This window comes from Chiloscyllium plagiosum, chromosome 13, assembly GCF_004010195.1.
Source record: "Chiloscyllium plagiosum isolate BGI_BamShark_2017 chromosome 13, ASM401019v2, whole genome shotgun sequence".
NCBI classification, from domain to species: Eukaryota; Metazoa; Chordata; class Chondrichthyes; order Orectolobiformes; family Hemiscylliidae; genus Chiloscyllium; species Chiloscyllium plagiosum.
In genome coordinates this window covers 34388816-34405417 of record NC_057722.1, presented here as the reverse complement: position 1 = coordinate 34405417, position 16602 = coordinate 34388816, and the positions used below count along the sequence as shown (strand labels likewise).

General features: G+C 39.8%; 1 protein-coding gene across 2 annotated transcripts in view; it reads left to right on the top strand.

Moving 5' to 3' along the window:
- The window catches only part of golim4a (golgi integral membrane protein 4a), a 108766-nt gene that overhangs the window by 79770 nt on the left and 12394 nt on the right, over window positions 1-16602 (top strand). For both annotated transcript variants that reach the window (XM_043702168.1, XM_043702169.1), the window contains 4 exons: window positions 505-707; window positions 2029-2105; window positions 7414-7505; window positions 12071-12139. In XM_043702168.1, the coding sequence (XP_043558103.1) occupies window positions 505-707; window positions 2029-2105; window positions 7414-7505; window positions 12071-12139 (441 nt within the window). The remainder of the gene's footprint in view (window positions 1-504; window positions 708-2028; window positions 2106-7413; window positions 7506-12070; window positions 12140-16602) is intronic.

Below are 16602 nucleotides of genomic sequence, written 5' to 3'. Positions count from 1 at the left end.
TTGTGTGTACTGTAGCTACATATATTCAGCCACAAGACACTGTTCTTTGCAATCAGAACAAATATGCACATGCATTTTGCCTGCTACAACTCAACAAAATAGGTGACAGCCATTCATTGATTCATTTCTCAGTGAAAGGTTTTGTCCTACCAGAGTCACCTGCTTGGTTTAATTTTTTACAAAAAATTAGCAATTAACTGTCAATCATCATTAATTAGTGCATTCTCCAGGGCAACACCGGTACCAATCAGAGTCCACTTGCCAGCATTTATTCCCGTCCCAAAAGAAGGTGGTGGTGAGCTGCTTTCTTGATCCACTGCAGTTCTACATGCTGTAGGTTGACCCCCAATGTCACTGGGGAGGGAATTCCAGAATTTTGATCTAGCGGCAGTTGATTTACCTAATGCCAAGCATAAGTGCATTTAAAACACGTTTTTGGAAGCTCATTAATCTGAATCGGATTGCTTTCACATGCCTTTTTAACTAACTATTATTTTGGAATAGATAACCATGAAGCACAAATCCCCTTATGAGGAACAGTTGGAACAGCAACGTTTAGCAGAGCTACGGGCAGAAGAATCACGCAAACTGAAAGAAAGACAAGATGCACTGCACGAACAGAGACTGAGGGAATACATGGATCGACAGGAACGCCTCCAGCAAGAAGCAGAACGGAAAGAAGAGTTGTTGCGAGAAGAACAATTAAGGTTAACCTTTATTTGCTGATGTATTTTTCTTATGTCTTTATTCTCGTAGAATGCAACATTTAGGTTTTTAAAATTCATTTGTGGGATATTCACTGGCTGGACCAGCATTTATTGTCTGTCCCTAATTGCCCTTGAGAAGGTGGTGGTGAGCTGTCTTCTTGAACCACTGCAGTCTACATGCTGTAGGTTGACCCACAATGCCTTTAGAGAGGGAATTCAAGGATTTTGACCCAGTGACAGTGAAGGGACAGCAGTATATTTGCAAGTCAGGATAGTGAGTGGCTTGGAAGGGAGCTTTCAGGTGGTGGTGCTCCCATATATCTGCTGTCCATGTCATTCTAGGTAGAAGTGATGGATTTGGCAGGTGCTCTGTGAGGATGTGCACTGAATTTCTGCAGTGCATCTTGTAGATGGTTCACACTGCTGCTACTGAGGTAGTAGAGGGAGTGGATGCATGTCGATGTGGTGCCAATCAAGCAAGCTGCTTTGTCCTGGATAGTGTCTGGCTTCTTGAATGTTGTTGGGGCTGCACTAATCCAGACAAATGGGGAATATTCCATCACACTCCTGACTTGTGCCTTGTAAAAGGTAGAGACGGGCTTTGAGGAGTCAGGAAATGAGTTACTGACTGCAGCATTCCTAGCCTCTGACCGTCTATTGTAGCCAATGTGTTGAGGATTCCGAGGGCAATTCCCCCCTGACTGTATACCACTGAGCCACCAGTGTTGGTCCATCTCTCCTGGGATTGTGATAGTGATGTCTAGGACATTTAGTGCCTCTCTATTTCAGCCCCACTTTAATAGATAACAGGAGACCAGTACCATTTTGGAATGAAAGTCAGGGTGGCTTCTGCTGTTGCTGAATGAGACAAAGGAAGGAGCTTAGTCAGATCATTGAACTCCAGTGTGACAGCAGTACTATCCAATTAGCATTACATGCTGTTGACCTTGTGATCTTCTTGCTCTACATGCTTTGTTAATGCTCTCTCAAAAAGGCCATCTGGTGTGATTTTCTCTGTAAGGATATAGGCTCATTGCTCACGCTACGTTAGTGTTTTATAGGCACTAGTAGTATCTAAAGAGCAAAGTTTCCTATGCAGGATTTTCAAAAGCTATGACAGACATTATACAATTTAACTGATGAGAAGCCATCCTGTAATTGATATAATATTCCTTTTCAATTATTAGGTTAATTCCACCTTTGATTTACAAGATGTTTTCTGGTCATACATTTTGTTTTTTCCTTAGAAGTAACATGATTGAGTTGTTCATAGTGCACTGTGAATGTAAATTTTGCTTACTCTGGCTTTTTAACATCACAGGAAGCAGTCAGTTTTTAATAACGAAGATACTGCTGAAGGTGGTGATGAAAGAGATGTACATGAAGAGGAGGAAGAGGGTAAGATTGGATCAGAAGACATTTAGGATGATTAACCTGCTTAGCAGTTTGTAAAAATGCATTTTTGAACTGACATGTTTGATCTGAATTTATATGATTCACAATGTTTTGCAAAAGTGAACATACCCAAATATTGACGAATAAAGATTAACATTCTAAATGCTTCTAAAAAATGCATATGCAGGATTTATATCTAGAGAATCCTGTCATTGACAGTTTTGCTGGAGCCACAATTGAAGTGTAATTTCAGTGCAAAATGACAATTTTGTTTTCTTTTGGAAAGCAATAGGAATGGTTGCAATATTCGTATCTTAATTATCTAGAGGAGTATCCAAGGCATCACATAGATTTTGCTATCCAAAAGTGAAAAATTAATTGTACTGCATACCAAAGCTAGTCAACAAGTCTTTAAAAGAGCAGATATGTTTATGTGTTTTTCTCTGAAACTGTCCTTTTCTAAAACCTTGCATCATATGCAAACAAACATGTCAGAAGCTTCCTCCTAGTTTCACCTTGCTAAATAAAAATGTAACTGGATTCATAGACATTCAGTCTATAATTTTACTTTTTTGTGTGTTAGTCGAAAGTGTAACTATTTCTATTACTGTATTTTTTTAAAATCTCAATGTACGTACAATCTATGCATATATCACACATCATGAAACATGCAAAATAATATTTCTTTATTGGCAGGGTTACAGAGAGAAGGCAGGAGAATGGGGTTGAGAAATACTTCAGACATGATCAAATGATTTGAGCAGATTTCATGAGCTGAATGGCCTAATCGTGCTCGTATATCTTAGTGTCATGGTCTAAGTAGTATATCCCAGAGTGATGTGTGTTCAAACCCTGCCCACATCTGCATGGTCTAATGCAATAATTGGCTGAGGCTTCTTTGACAGTACATTCTGTAACTTTTGTAGCATCTAAAAGAACAAAGGCAGTTGGTGGAAGAAAGACCACCACTTCCAAGTCATGCACAATCCTGGCCTGCACATATATTACTCTACCTCCATCAAATAGAGTCATTGAGTCATAGAGATGTACAGCATGGAAACTGACCCTTCGGTCCAACCAGACCAGATATCCCAACTCAATCTAGTCGCACCCACCAGCACCTGGCCCATATCCCTCCAAACCCTTCCTATTTACATACCCATCCAGATGCCTTTTAAATGTTGCAATTGTACTAGCCTCCATCACTTCCTCTGGCAACCAATTCCACACACGCATCACCCTCTGCATGAAGAAGTTGCCCCTTCTTTATCTTTTTCTTATCACCCTAAACCTCTGCCCTCTAGTTCTAGGCTGCCCCACCCCAGGGAAAATACCTTGTCTATTTACCCGATCCATACCCCTCAAGATTTGACAAACCTCTATAAGGTCACCCTTCAGCCTCCGACGCTCCAGGGAAAGCAGTGCTAGCCTATTCGACTCTCCGTATAGCTCAAATGCTCCAACACTGTCAACATCCTTGTAAATTTTTTCTGAGCCTTTTCAAGTTTCACAACATCCTTCCAATGGGAAGGAGACCAGAATTGCACACAATATTCCAAAAGTGGCCTAACCAATGTCCTGTACAGGCGCAACATGACCTCCCACCTCCTGTACTCAATACTCTGACCAATAAAGGGAAGCATACCAAATGCCTTCTTCACTATCCTATCTACCTGCGACTCCACTTTCAAGGAGCTATGAACCTGCACTCCAAGGTCTCCTTGTTCAGCAAGGTCCTTACCATTAAGTGTATAAGTCCTGCTAAGATTTGCTTTCCCAAAATGCAGCACCTCACATTTATCTAAATTAAACTCCATCTGCCATTCCTCAGCACATTGGCCCACCTGATCAAGATCTTGTTGTAATCTGAGGTAGCCTTCTTCACTGTCGACTGCACCTCCAATGTTAGTGTCATCTGCAAATTTACTAGCTATATCTCTTATGCTGACATCTAAATCACTTAGATGAATGATGAAAAGTAGTGGACCCAGCACCAATCTTAGTGGCACTCCACTGGTCTGAAAAACAACCCTCCACCACCACCCGCTGTCTTCTACCTTTGAGGCAGTTCTGTATCTAAATGGCTAGTTCTACCTGTATTCCATGAGATCTAACCTTGCGAATCAGTCTCCCATGGGGAACTTTGTTGAACGCCTAACTGAAGTCCATATAAATATATCTACAACTCTGCCCTCATCAGTCAGATTAGATTAGATTTAGATTAGATTAGATTAGATTAGATTATCACCCTAAACCTCTGCCCTCTAGTTCTGGGCTGCCCCACCCCAGGGAAAATACCCAGTCTTCTTTGTTATTTCTTCAAAAAACTCAATCAAATTTGTAAGACATGATTTCCCATGCACAAGGCCTTGTTTATTATCCCTAATCAGTCCTAGCCTTTCCAAATACATGTACATCCTGTACCTCAGGATTCCCTCCAATAACTTGCCCACCACCAACGTCATGCTCACTGGTCTATAGTTTCCTTACTTGTCCTTACCATCTTTCTTAAATAGTGGCACCATGTTAGCCAACCACCAGTATTCCAGAACCTCACGTGTGACTAACGATGATACAAATATCTCAGCAAGAAGCTCAACAATCGCTTCCCTAGCTTCCCACAGAGTTTTAGGGTACATCTGCTCAGGTCCTGGGGATTTATCCACTTTTATGCATTTCAAGACATCCAGCACTTCCTCCTCTGTAATATGGTCATTTTTCAAGCTGTCACCATGTATTTCCCTACATTCTGTATCTTCCATGTCCTTTTGCACAGTAAACACTGAGGCAAAATACTCATTTATTATCTCCCTCATCTCCTGTGACTCCACACAAAGGCTGCTTTGCTGATCTTTGAGGAGCCCTATTCTCCCCCTCGTCACCCTTTTGTCCTTAATGTATTTGTATAAACCCTTTGGATTCTCCTTAACTTTATTTGTCAAAGCTATCTCATGTCCCATTTTTTTGCCCTCCTGATTTCCCTCTTAAGTATACGCCTACTTCCTTTATACTGTTCTAAGGATTCACTCGATCTATCCTGTCTATACCTGACATATGTTCCCTTCTTGTCCTTAACCAAACCCTCAATTTCTTTCGTCATTCAGCATTCTCTATCGCTACCAGCCTTTCCTTTCACCCTAACAGGAATATACTTTCTCTGGACTCTCATCTAATTTCTGAAGGCTTCCCATCTTCCAGCTGTCCTTTTACCTGCAAACACCTGTCCCCAATCAGCTTTTGAAAGTTCTTGCCGAATACTGTCAAAATTGACCTTCCTCCAATTTAGAACTTCAACTTTTAGATCTAGTCTATCTTTTTCCATCACTATTTTAAATCTAATAGAATTATGGTTGCTGACCCCAAAATGCTCCCCCATTGACACCTTAGTCACCTGCCCTGCCTTATTTCCCAAGAGTAAGTTAAGTTTTGCACCTTCTGTAGTAAGTAGATCCCCATACTGAATCAGAAAAGTTTCCTGTCGGTGCTTAACAACTTCCTCTCCATCTTAATCCTTAACACTATGGCAGTCCCAGTTTTTGTTTGGAAAGTTAAAATCCCCTACCATAACCACTCTATTATTCTTACAGGGGTAACTGAGATCTCCTTACAAATTTGTTTCTCAATTTCCCTCTGGCTATTGGGGAGTCTGTAATACAATCCCAATAAGGTGATCATCCCTTTTTATTCCCAGTTCCACCCAAATAACTTCCCTGGATGGATTTCCAGGAATATCCTCCCTCCACACAGCTGTTATGCTATCCCTTATCAAAAAGGCCACTCCACTTCCTCTCTTGCCTCCCTTTCTATCATTCTAGTAGCATTTGTATCCTGGGACATTAAGCAGCCAGTCCTGTCCATCCCTGAGCCAGGTTTCTCTAATTGTTATGATATCCCAGTCCCATGTTCTGAACCTTGACCTGAGTTCATCTGCCTTCCCTGATAGGCCACTTGCATTGAAATAAATGCAGTTTAATTTATCAGTCATAACTTGTTGTCTGTTTTGTCCCTGCCTGGCCTGACTGTTTGACCTACCTCTTTTCTTAACTGTACCAGTTTCAGATTGACCTCTTTCCTCACTAACCCCCTGGGTCCCACCTTCCTACCTTAAATCCTCCCGAGCAGCTCTAGCAAACCTCCCTGTCAGTATATTAGTCCCCTTCCAATTCAGGTTAAATCTGTCCTTCTTGTACAGGTCTCTTCTACCCCAAAAGAGATCCCAATGATCCAAAAATTGGAATCCTTCTCCCAAAGGCCAGGTCCTCAGCCATACATTCTATCCTCCTATTCCTGCCCTGACTAGCTCATAGCACTGGGGGTAATCCAGATATTACTACTCTCAAGGACCTCCTTTTTAAATTTCTGCCTAACTCTCAATATTCTCTCTTCAGAATCTCAACCTTTTCCCTTCCTATGTCATTGGTTCCAATGTGTACAATGACCTTCTGATGGGCCCTCTCCCCCTTGAGAACATTCTGCACACTCTCTGAGACATCCTTCATCCTGGCACCGGGGAGGCAACACACCATTCTGATTTTTCGCTGCTGGCCACAAAAACATCTGTCTGTGCCTTGGACTAAAGAGTCCCCTAACACAGTGGTCTCTTGGAACCCGATGTACCCTCATTGTATTCGAGCCAGTCTTGATACCAGAAACTTGGCTGTTCGTGCTACATTCCCCTGAGAGTCCATCACTTCCTATATTTTCCAAAACAGCATACTTGTTTGAAATGGGGATAGCCACTCTGGGTCAAAAATCTACAACTCTGTACCTCAGTGTATCAAACAAATTTTTACCGTTGTTGATGGTGGCTCTTACCATTTTCTGAACACACTTATTAGTGTGCATCAGAAGTTAGCCTTATTGGCAGAGCACACTTGCTATAAATGGTAAGTGGAAGCACACTGTGTTTCACCAGCCATCCAATGGCTCTACATCTGATAATATCAAAAACAGTGATGGCTAAAAGCATCAATAAAGTGCAGCAGGTGGGCCAACTGCAGGACATTGTGTAATTCAGACTTGTATGAATCCTCATGATGCAAATAGATTACAGTAAAAAGGCAAAACCGAATTCTTTGTTGCAATTTTTTGCATATTTTTTTCAAACTTTTATTCAAACCAATTCAAAGATAAATGTTTAACACATATATATTACTGTAGCCTAACGTGACAATTAGTAAATATTGACCGAATATTCCATCTAGATGGGGTTTCTTCAATATGGTCTGGCTGTAAGTATGTTTGGATAATTATCAGTAGAAACTGCATTGAGTAACAAGATTTTAAAAATAATTTTATGTCTTATTTGAAGATGAGAACAATCCACATGAGGAACCTGAAGATGAGGACCCAGAAATAGAAAATGAGGAGCAGCACACAGAACATGAGACTATGAACGAACAGGTGAAGTTTACTACATTGCTATTTACAAAGACCGGTTTTAAGGAGTTTGCATAAGTAAACTTGGTAAGAAATTAATACTGTCACAAATCTTACAGTTTGAACCTCTTCTGTCGAACTAACCATTGCACTTATGTGTCCTTTAGTGATGCCTGATCAATAATCTGTAACTAAGTTCACAGTCTGTCACTTACAAGGGCTTTTGTACAAAAGGAAGTGATACATTTGCTGTAACATTAATATAACATCGGGTTAGCTGTGTTTTTCAACACCAGAATACAGAAAATTACTGTGATAATTTGAATAAAAAAATAGGACTTATTATCAATTTGATTTTCTATTCTGATTTCTACATGGATTAGCAATTCTCCCTTTACGGCTTTGAGTTCACTGCATTCATCTTGGCTATAGCAACTTGCATTTTTATGTTGACTTTAATATACTCTCAGATTATTCATAGCTGATTTAATGTTGTGCATTGGGAAATTGAGGGGAAATGACTGACTACAGGAAGATAGAGAGAGGTGACTGACAGAAGAATTTAGGCAGAGAATTCAAATAATTTGACTAAAGCAGCTGAAGCTTCATTCCTGAGTAGTGCAAAGAAGGGAATGAGGCTGGCAGGGAAAGTGTTAGAGAAATTGAGTTTAGAGCTAGCAAAGCAGTGATTTTCATTGGTGTTATGGTAAGGGCAGAAAGAAGTTACTGTTGTTAGGGAGTAACTAAGTGTTCTTTATGATGTGAAAGTGAGGTCTGCAGATGCTGGAGATCAGAGATGGAAATGTGTTGCTGGAAAAGCGCAGCAGGTCAGGCAGCATCTAGGGAACAGGAGAATCGACGTTTCGGGCATTAGCCCTTCTTCAGGAATGAGGAAAGTTGGTCCAGTAGCCAACATGGTGTTGTGCATGGAAAATCATGTCTCCAACTTTGAGTTTTTTTGTAAGAGGTGACCAAGAAGATAGATGTCTGTTGTCTACATGGACTTTAGTAAGGCCTTCAACAAGTTTCCGCATGGTGCGTTCTTCCTCCAATCGTCGTTTCGCTGTGGTCTGACGATGGAGGAGTCCAAAGACCTGCATATCCTTGGTGGAGTGGGAGGGGGAATTGAAATGTTGAGCTACAGGGTGGTTGGGTTGGTTGGTCCGGGTGTCCCAGAGGTGTTCTCTGAAACGTTCCGCAAGTAGGCGGCCTGTCTCCCCAATATAGAGGAGGCCACATCGGGTGCAAAGGATGCAATAGACGATATGTGTGGAGGTGCAGGTGATTCTGTGGCGGATATGGAAGTTTCCTTTGGGTTTCCCAGAGGTGTTCTCTGAAACGCTCCGCAAGTAGGCGGCCTGTTTCCCAGAGGTGTTCTCTGAAACGCTTTCCCAGAGGTGTTCTCTGAAACGCTTTCCCAGAGGTGTTCTCTGAAACGCCAAAGGAAACTTCCATATCCGCCACAGATTCACCTGTACCTCCACACATATCATCTATTGCATCTTTTGCACCCGATGTGGCCTCCTCCATCGTCAGACCACAGCGAAACGACGATTGGAGGAAGAACGCCTCATCTTCCGGCTAGGAACCCTCCAACCACAAGGGATGAACTCGGATTTCACCAGTTTCCTCATTCCCCCTCCCCCCAGCCTGTCTCAGTTCTTTATGATGTATCTGGTATTAGTTTTGAAGCAGAGCTAAGGTTTCAACTGGATGCTGAAATTGGGCATCACCGGCATAGTTTGAGGAAACAGCTCTAAAAAGTAATTAAGTCACAGGATGTTGAAATACTGACAGGAGATGAACAAGATAGTCTTATCTTTAACATTGTTAAATTATGGATAGATCTTTGAATGATTGTTAGAAGGAAAGCATAAAACTTAACCAGCTGAATTTATCCACTCTCTAGTTTCTGAATTGTGGGACAGTGGCTCATTGCAGTACCAGGGACCCAGGTTTTGATTCCAACCTTCGGTGGCTGTCTGTGTGAAGTTAGCACATTTTCCCCATGTCTGCGTGGGTTTCTTCCAGGTGCTGTGGTTTACTTCCACGGTCCAAAGAAGTGCACGTTAAATGGATTGGCCGTGGGAAATGCAGGGTTACGGAGATAGAGTGGGTCTGGCTGGGATGTTCGGAGGGGCAGTGTGGACTCGATTGTCTGAATGGACTAATTCTACACTGTCGGGATTCTAGAAACAAAATATAAAGAATGTATGCTTTATTAAAAATATTAAGTGCTTCTGTACTGCTTTCTTTTTGTTTTAATTCTGAGCTGCAAAGCAGTGGGCAGAATTTTCTGCTCCCAGATGTGGTGAGCCTGTCAGTGGGAAAGGCATTTAACCAGGTCAGGTGGTGGCATTGCCAGAGTTCATTGCCTTCTCACCTTCAGCAGAACTAAATCCATGTTTGACCTTCCAGTCCTATTGGTACTTGAAGCCTTTAAGTTGGCAATTAAGGTTCTTAACCTGCAAAGTCTGTGATTGACCTGGTTAAGGTTTCCTAGATTAACACTATGTTTAGCTTTGCTGCAACCCTGTGGACAGCTCGCAGGAGTGTAGGGCTCTTGAGCAAAGACAATCAGTACCTGTCGTGAGACTGAATAATGGGCAAAGGGTGCCTACTGCAACCACCGCCTGCTTTTGCCTCCAAACCCCTGTTCCCCAAACACCCAACCCACAAATTACTCGCATTCCTTCTGGGTTTTCCCTGACTCTCAGACTCCGGGGGGTTTACTACCTGTAGCTGCCACAGCCTCGGCCATGGCACTGCTGAGTACAAGAGGTGTTAGTGTCTGATGGTTTTAAAAATACAAACGTCTTATTGTGTAAGCGAGTTTTGAGAAGATTTGCAGCTCAGATTGAGGTTCTGGATGTAGGTTTTCTAGCTGAGCTGGAAGGTTCATTTTCAGACATTCCATCACCATACTAGGTAACATCTTCAGTATGCTTCCGAATGAGTCTTATAGTGTACCAACATCTTTACAAAACGGCAAAGTTCCAAAACATTTGGTTTGATGCATCATCACAAAAAGTGATGAATTGCTGCCACTATAAATGATGCAAACGTAGCAGAAGTTTGATCATGTAGTTTGCTTCTGACATCAATGAAGGATGTCTTGCCTAGCTCCATAAATCAAAATAAATCTGTTATGTCAACAGAACTGATTCTTTGTGAGCAATGTTTTCTCAAGTGTGTTGAATACTGGTGAACTACTTGTACCCTACTTTTCCTCTGTATTCAGTTTAGATATTTAGGGCAAGGTTTTCAATCAAGTTTGCAGGAGAAGAGAGGGAGGTAGGCTGCTAATTTTGCATTACCAACCAGCAGCAGATTTATTGGCACCACCGAGCCACCTTGCAAACCACATTTAGCAAATGAGGTCAGAAGTCAGAAACCAATTGGAGGATTCATGTTTGCTGGCTTGTGGGGGAGTAGGTCACAGCATGTCAGAGGGACTTCGGAAGGGTTTCCCTTAGCACTGACAGCTGTGAAGATGTTCAGTTTAAATATTTGAAGCTGCTGAGAAGGTGTTCAAGACCCACCTGCTCCAGAGATGTGTAATATCTGAGCTGGTTGATTAGAAAAAAATCTAGAACACCAACTAGTGCATTTAAAAGGTACCTCATTGATTCAAGAGCATTTTGGATGTCCTGAAGAAAGGAAAATATCAAATGTGTAAATACCGAATTGTTCTTGTTTTCAAAATATAGCCGTGAGTCAATAATTAGTTTATTGTCAACATTTATATTATTTTCCCAGTATTTGTGAGAAGAGGGGAAGGTTTGTGACTATGAATAGTTTTGTTGGGACGTAACTGTTGTTCCAAATTAGCTAAGTAAATGTAGAGTACTTAAGGTTGGGCTGTGGAGGGGCCATCTCTGCCAATTGTTTGCCTCTCTTCTGCGATTATATTTGTACCAGGTTGTCCTTGGACAGGGGCATGCAATGTCCATCAGTGCTCTCAATGTCTGCCATATCCCATTCCAAAGTTGAAAGGGTACTTTTGCAACTGTGTTATTACAGATCTGCATATCCTGCTATTAAATCAATTATTAAATTTGTGAAGGCAACCCAGAAAAATGTGCTCTAAACTCCATTTCTTCTCCCCACTCTACTCACTTTACAGTGACACTTCTGTAGTCCCATCCCTCAATGGCAAACTAGGTATGATGCTTGCGTGAAGTGTATTTTATTCCTCTGGCAGCAAGTGATGATGTTTTTAAAGACTGAGCCACTGGAGTTTAATTATTGTGAGATCCCAACTGTAGTTTATGCTTGTAAAGTTGAAGTTAGTTGAGGTCAACAAGATTCATTCTGATTTAGCTTGTAACAGTGATTAAGTTCAACTCACGCATGAATTAAAATGCATTTTCTGACAGAAAATGGTTACTAGATTAGGACGTTATTTTGAACTGATGGATTCAGATATCTTGTATGTTTTATGAATATTTGAATGTAGGATTTTGTTCTGTTTGGTTGCAACATTTTAGATTCTTCCTACTCAGTTTGCTTCCTCTGTGGTACTTTTTTTACAAATTGTTCGTTTTGTGGAGTGTGTTGATATAATCACTATATGTTGATATTTTCAGCTTGGTGGAAATCCTGATCAACAGGAAGATAATCTAGATGAACAATACCAGGATGAGGGAGAGGACGAGGTAAGGAGATACACAATGGTAAACTGGTGGAATGGCACTTTAATTCTACCGACATCTTGGAATATAGCCAGCACCAATGTTGCCTTCAGTAATTGCTTTTTTCTCTCAAAAAGCTTTGAGACAAAAAATATGTGTTCATTTCTAAAATGTGCATTGAGAGTATCTGTAATGAGCACAGGAAAATGAAATTCACTTGTTCATATTTAAACACAGGCATTCATTGATCAAAAATTATCAGGTCAGGCAGCATCTGTGAATCAAGGAACATAGGTGAAGTAATTGCTATATGGACCATTTGTAACACCCTCCAGCTCTGACTAAAGGCTTTTCAGTCTTAAACAATGACCCCACCTTCCTTACTGCACAAATTTTGCCTGAGTTGAATGTTTTCAGCATTTTCTATTTTCACTTCATATTTCCAATACCAGCAGTAATTGCTTTCAAAATAAATAGTGTCATTTTCTTGATTTAGAATGGTGGGGACAGGAATTTCATACAAAACTTCTATAGCATGACTTAACTTTTCGTATGATTATTGTATGGTTTAACTCCGCTGAATTGGATATTTATAATTTGGTAACATAAGCTGTTGGTATGATACCATATGAATTAAATTCTTGTGTGATGTAAATGTTTGATTGCATTATCTGAGTTTTTATTGATCATGAACTTGCTTTATCCATCTGTCTATTTTGATAGCAAAGATTGTTGGGACACGATTAAATGTTAAAGGTACAGGTATAAATCAACATCCTACTTATAGGAACATAACTGTTCCTGTATTTCTGTGTGTAAGAATCTTGTTTGTGGAAGACAGAAATCTAGCATATAAATTATGAAAAATTTTCTAAGAAGATTCAAATGTCAGCCACTTTGGGGCCAGTAATTTCATATATTTGGGGTGCAACTGAGCATCGCGCTCTCCATTGCACTCTGCCCAGTTATAGCTGTGTAATCCTTTGTATTAAGATAGTATTAACGTCAGAGAAAAAAATTAAATGGCTTGGAATGTGGGAAGAGAGTGGGGCTATTTGTGAAGGAATTGGGCCATGCATGGATGGAATACTCTACCAATATCTGGAATTTTGCATGATAACCTGTGGAATAAGTTTGTTTCATTTGAGTAGAATTTCCCTCAAGATATTCATTAGAAAACTCAAGATCCACGGCTTAATGGAGAGAAAAAGCTTTTAATGTTATCATATGTTCCGAGACTTTTACAATCCAAAAAAAAAGTAAATTTTCAGTTAGTTATTATCTTTAAAATAATAAATCCTGCTCGGAATTTACATTAAGCAGTGTCTGTGTTTTTGTTATAATGTCAGATGTCAACTTAATAAAAGATCAGCGGTGATGTGGTATTGCTGGTATCCATATCCATAATGTATCAACATCATATCAGAACAGGTAAAAGGAATTAGAACTGCAGTTTAAAAAGTTCCATTCTCAATATAGGAAACCCTGCTAGTAATTATAATTAGTACTGTTTATCTTCACATGTAATTGCAACACAGCTTCTCCAATCCTAACACATGTTCATTATCTGATCATGATTTAAACATTTATTTCTATAACTTGTATGATTGAAAAACAGTGCAAAACATGCTGCTATAAGTGCACTACTCTTTCTTTTAATCAGTTCTTATATTACATTAGCTTTTCTCACTCTAAATATTACTTCACAACTTTATTTCAGCTACCTTCTCTTCTTGTTTCTCTTTCTTATTTGAATGTGAATATCCCACACTTATCCATTTCACTCCTTTATTGTCTTTACCTGTTTTGAAATGCACAGGGAATGTTCCAAATAGCGCCAGGTAGCTCAGTTAATTAGTGGGTGGTGCTTAATAATGCTGACGCTTTAGGTCAGTCCCTGTATCAACTGAGATAGTTGTGATGGTCTCTTCTACCTGGTCCCATTGTGATACCATGACAATGTTAAGCCAGGATTAGCAGTCCTCAGATAATAGAGGCACCATACAAAGAAAGAGAGAGATGATCTGAACTGTCAGTTGAAGCCCATTTCATTAGGATGGGTTTGATCAGCACCCACCGCCAAAGCCCCTGTCCAGTACTGTTGAAGACTGCAGTCCTGTTCTTCTGGGGAACAGGATTCCTTCACCCAAGGCCTCATCAGTTCCTGATTTCAGGGGAGGAACGGTAGTTTGAAGGGGTGCAGAGCTGATCTGGAATTTTTCAGAATTCTTTCCATTTATTAGAAGCAAGGTTCAATTCTAGTCCACTGACACTCTGTTGCAATCTGATATTCTAACAAGCTGATGCATCTCATCTCGCTGGATGATCCTTCAGTATAAGTGTCCATTGAAAGGGAAGACCAGAGTCACTGACTCTTCAAAGGTTAAACAGCAAATTCCAATGAAGGTAAGAGTAATGGCAGGTGGTATGTGAAATGACCAAAATATTTGGCTATTTCATTCTCATTCATCCAGCAGTTCAAGATTAAGTATTTACTGCTTCTTTCTGAATACAATCTTACACTTTCCTGGATTTATGATCTTCCCTGGGCTCCTGTTCTAATTCTTCCTTTGAGATCAATAATTAGCCCTGGCCACCTGTATTGTACTGAAATCTCAATAGTAATTGTATGGACACGCTCATATTGACTGTAGCTGGCTAGTGTAAGTCAATAGCACATTGTTGATGATGGTGTCAGTTTTGTCAATATGTCCTTGTTCTGTAACAGATGATGGCAGGAGCTGCCAATGGTTGTATTGGTCTTGTATAAAAAGGCATTTAGAGATATTTTTATCATAGAGTCTACAAGTTGTTCTGATCCTCATATTGGTTCTTCAATCCTTTATATGTGTTTCTAATTGAGCCACCACCACTTTAAATATGTTTCTGTGCCTTCTCAACTTTCTGCTTATCCCTTCACTCCTGGCTTCTGCATGTATTTGGAAGTGAATGTCCCAATCTTGTCCATTTCAAAAATCCCATTGCTCTCTAAATTTTACATTCTTCAAATTTATCCATTTCCTAAATGTATTAGAGTTTTGGCTTGCCTGTTTCCTGGTGTTGTTTTCCTCAAAGCTCTGTTTTATTCTATTTTAAAATTCCTTATCTTTTTATGTCAATGGTTTTGGCTGCATCATTTGTGTTGATATTCACAAAAGGAGAAAAGAGACACTGAATCAAATTTTGATTTTGATAACATTAGTTAATTTTGTCATCATCTTTTGCCAAAGGAATTGTTAACTAGCATTAGTTATAAATTCATCATTCATTCAATATTTTCCACTTTTCCCAATTCCATAAAATGTCTGTCTCCATCTTAATTTCATTGGGGTCACGTTTCATTGCCATGCAATAAATAGATTCTAAAATGTTCTCAGGTTCTGCTTCTGTCGATCTATTGCTGTTTTTCTTAAAGTTTACTGTCTTCCTGTCTCGTAATAGCACATTATTCTGTCAATGTGTCAAGTCAATGCTGCACATATTTAAATATAGCAATCATTTTGACTTCTAATGCAAAGTGAAAAGGTGATAGTGATTCAACCACAGCTGTTCTAAATTGTAGTTCTGTTAACTTCAGTGGGGATGAAAATAGACATAGATACATAATGGGATTTATTCTTGTAATGAAACCTGGAAAAAGCATTTTCAGATTACCATAATATTATTCTTTGTTCGCATATAGAACTATAGCTGGCCCTGATTTTACAGGTTGTAATTTGGTTAGGAGTTCTGTTGTCCATAATTGCGAAAGTAATGCTGAACTATTTTTGTAAACACTTTGAATTCTGCGGTTATATTACTGCTTTGTAAAACACTGCTGTATTCACCTGTCATGTTTTATTTATGGATCTAATATTTTGCCATTCAATTATGTTTTGCTGTTAATGCCATACTTTTGTCATTCCTTAACAGCTGTCGCAACTGTTTTGGCATAAGCATTCACAGTTGGGCAGCATCACCTAACAGAAGGGAAAGGTGAGCTAAGGTTTACTTTTCTGCATCTGAATCTGTGCATAATTATGATAATCAGATGTCCAAATAAAACTGGTTGCAAATACTGCATTTACTGTACTTCAGTGTTACATCCAACTGCCTCTCAGCGTAGTCACACAAAGGTAAAGTTAGCAAATTAATTTTACACTATATCATTACTAACTTCACCTATTTTTCTGAGTTCTGACGCCTTTAAAAAAACACCTTGTCTTACAGTAAATATTTAGGTTCAAGTTAAAAAGTGAGGTGCTGGAAAAGCACAGTTGATCAGGCAGCATCCGAGGAGCAAGAGTCCTGATGAAGAGCTTATACTAGAAGCTTTTCCAGCACCACATCTTTTGACTCTAATCTCCAGCGTCTGCAGTCCTCACTTTCTCCTCCTAAAACAGTCCAAGTCTTCTTGAAAGACACTGAACTAACATTCATTCATGGCATTCTCAAAAATCTTTTTTTTTTAAGTGATAAGCCTCTTATTAAGTAATAGTATCTTACTC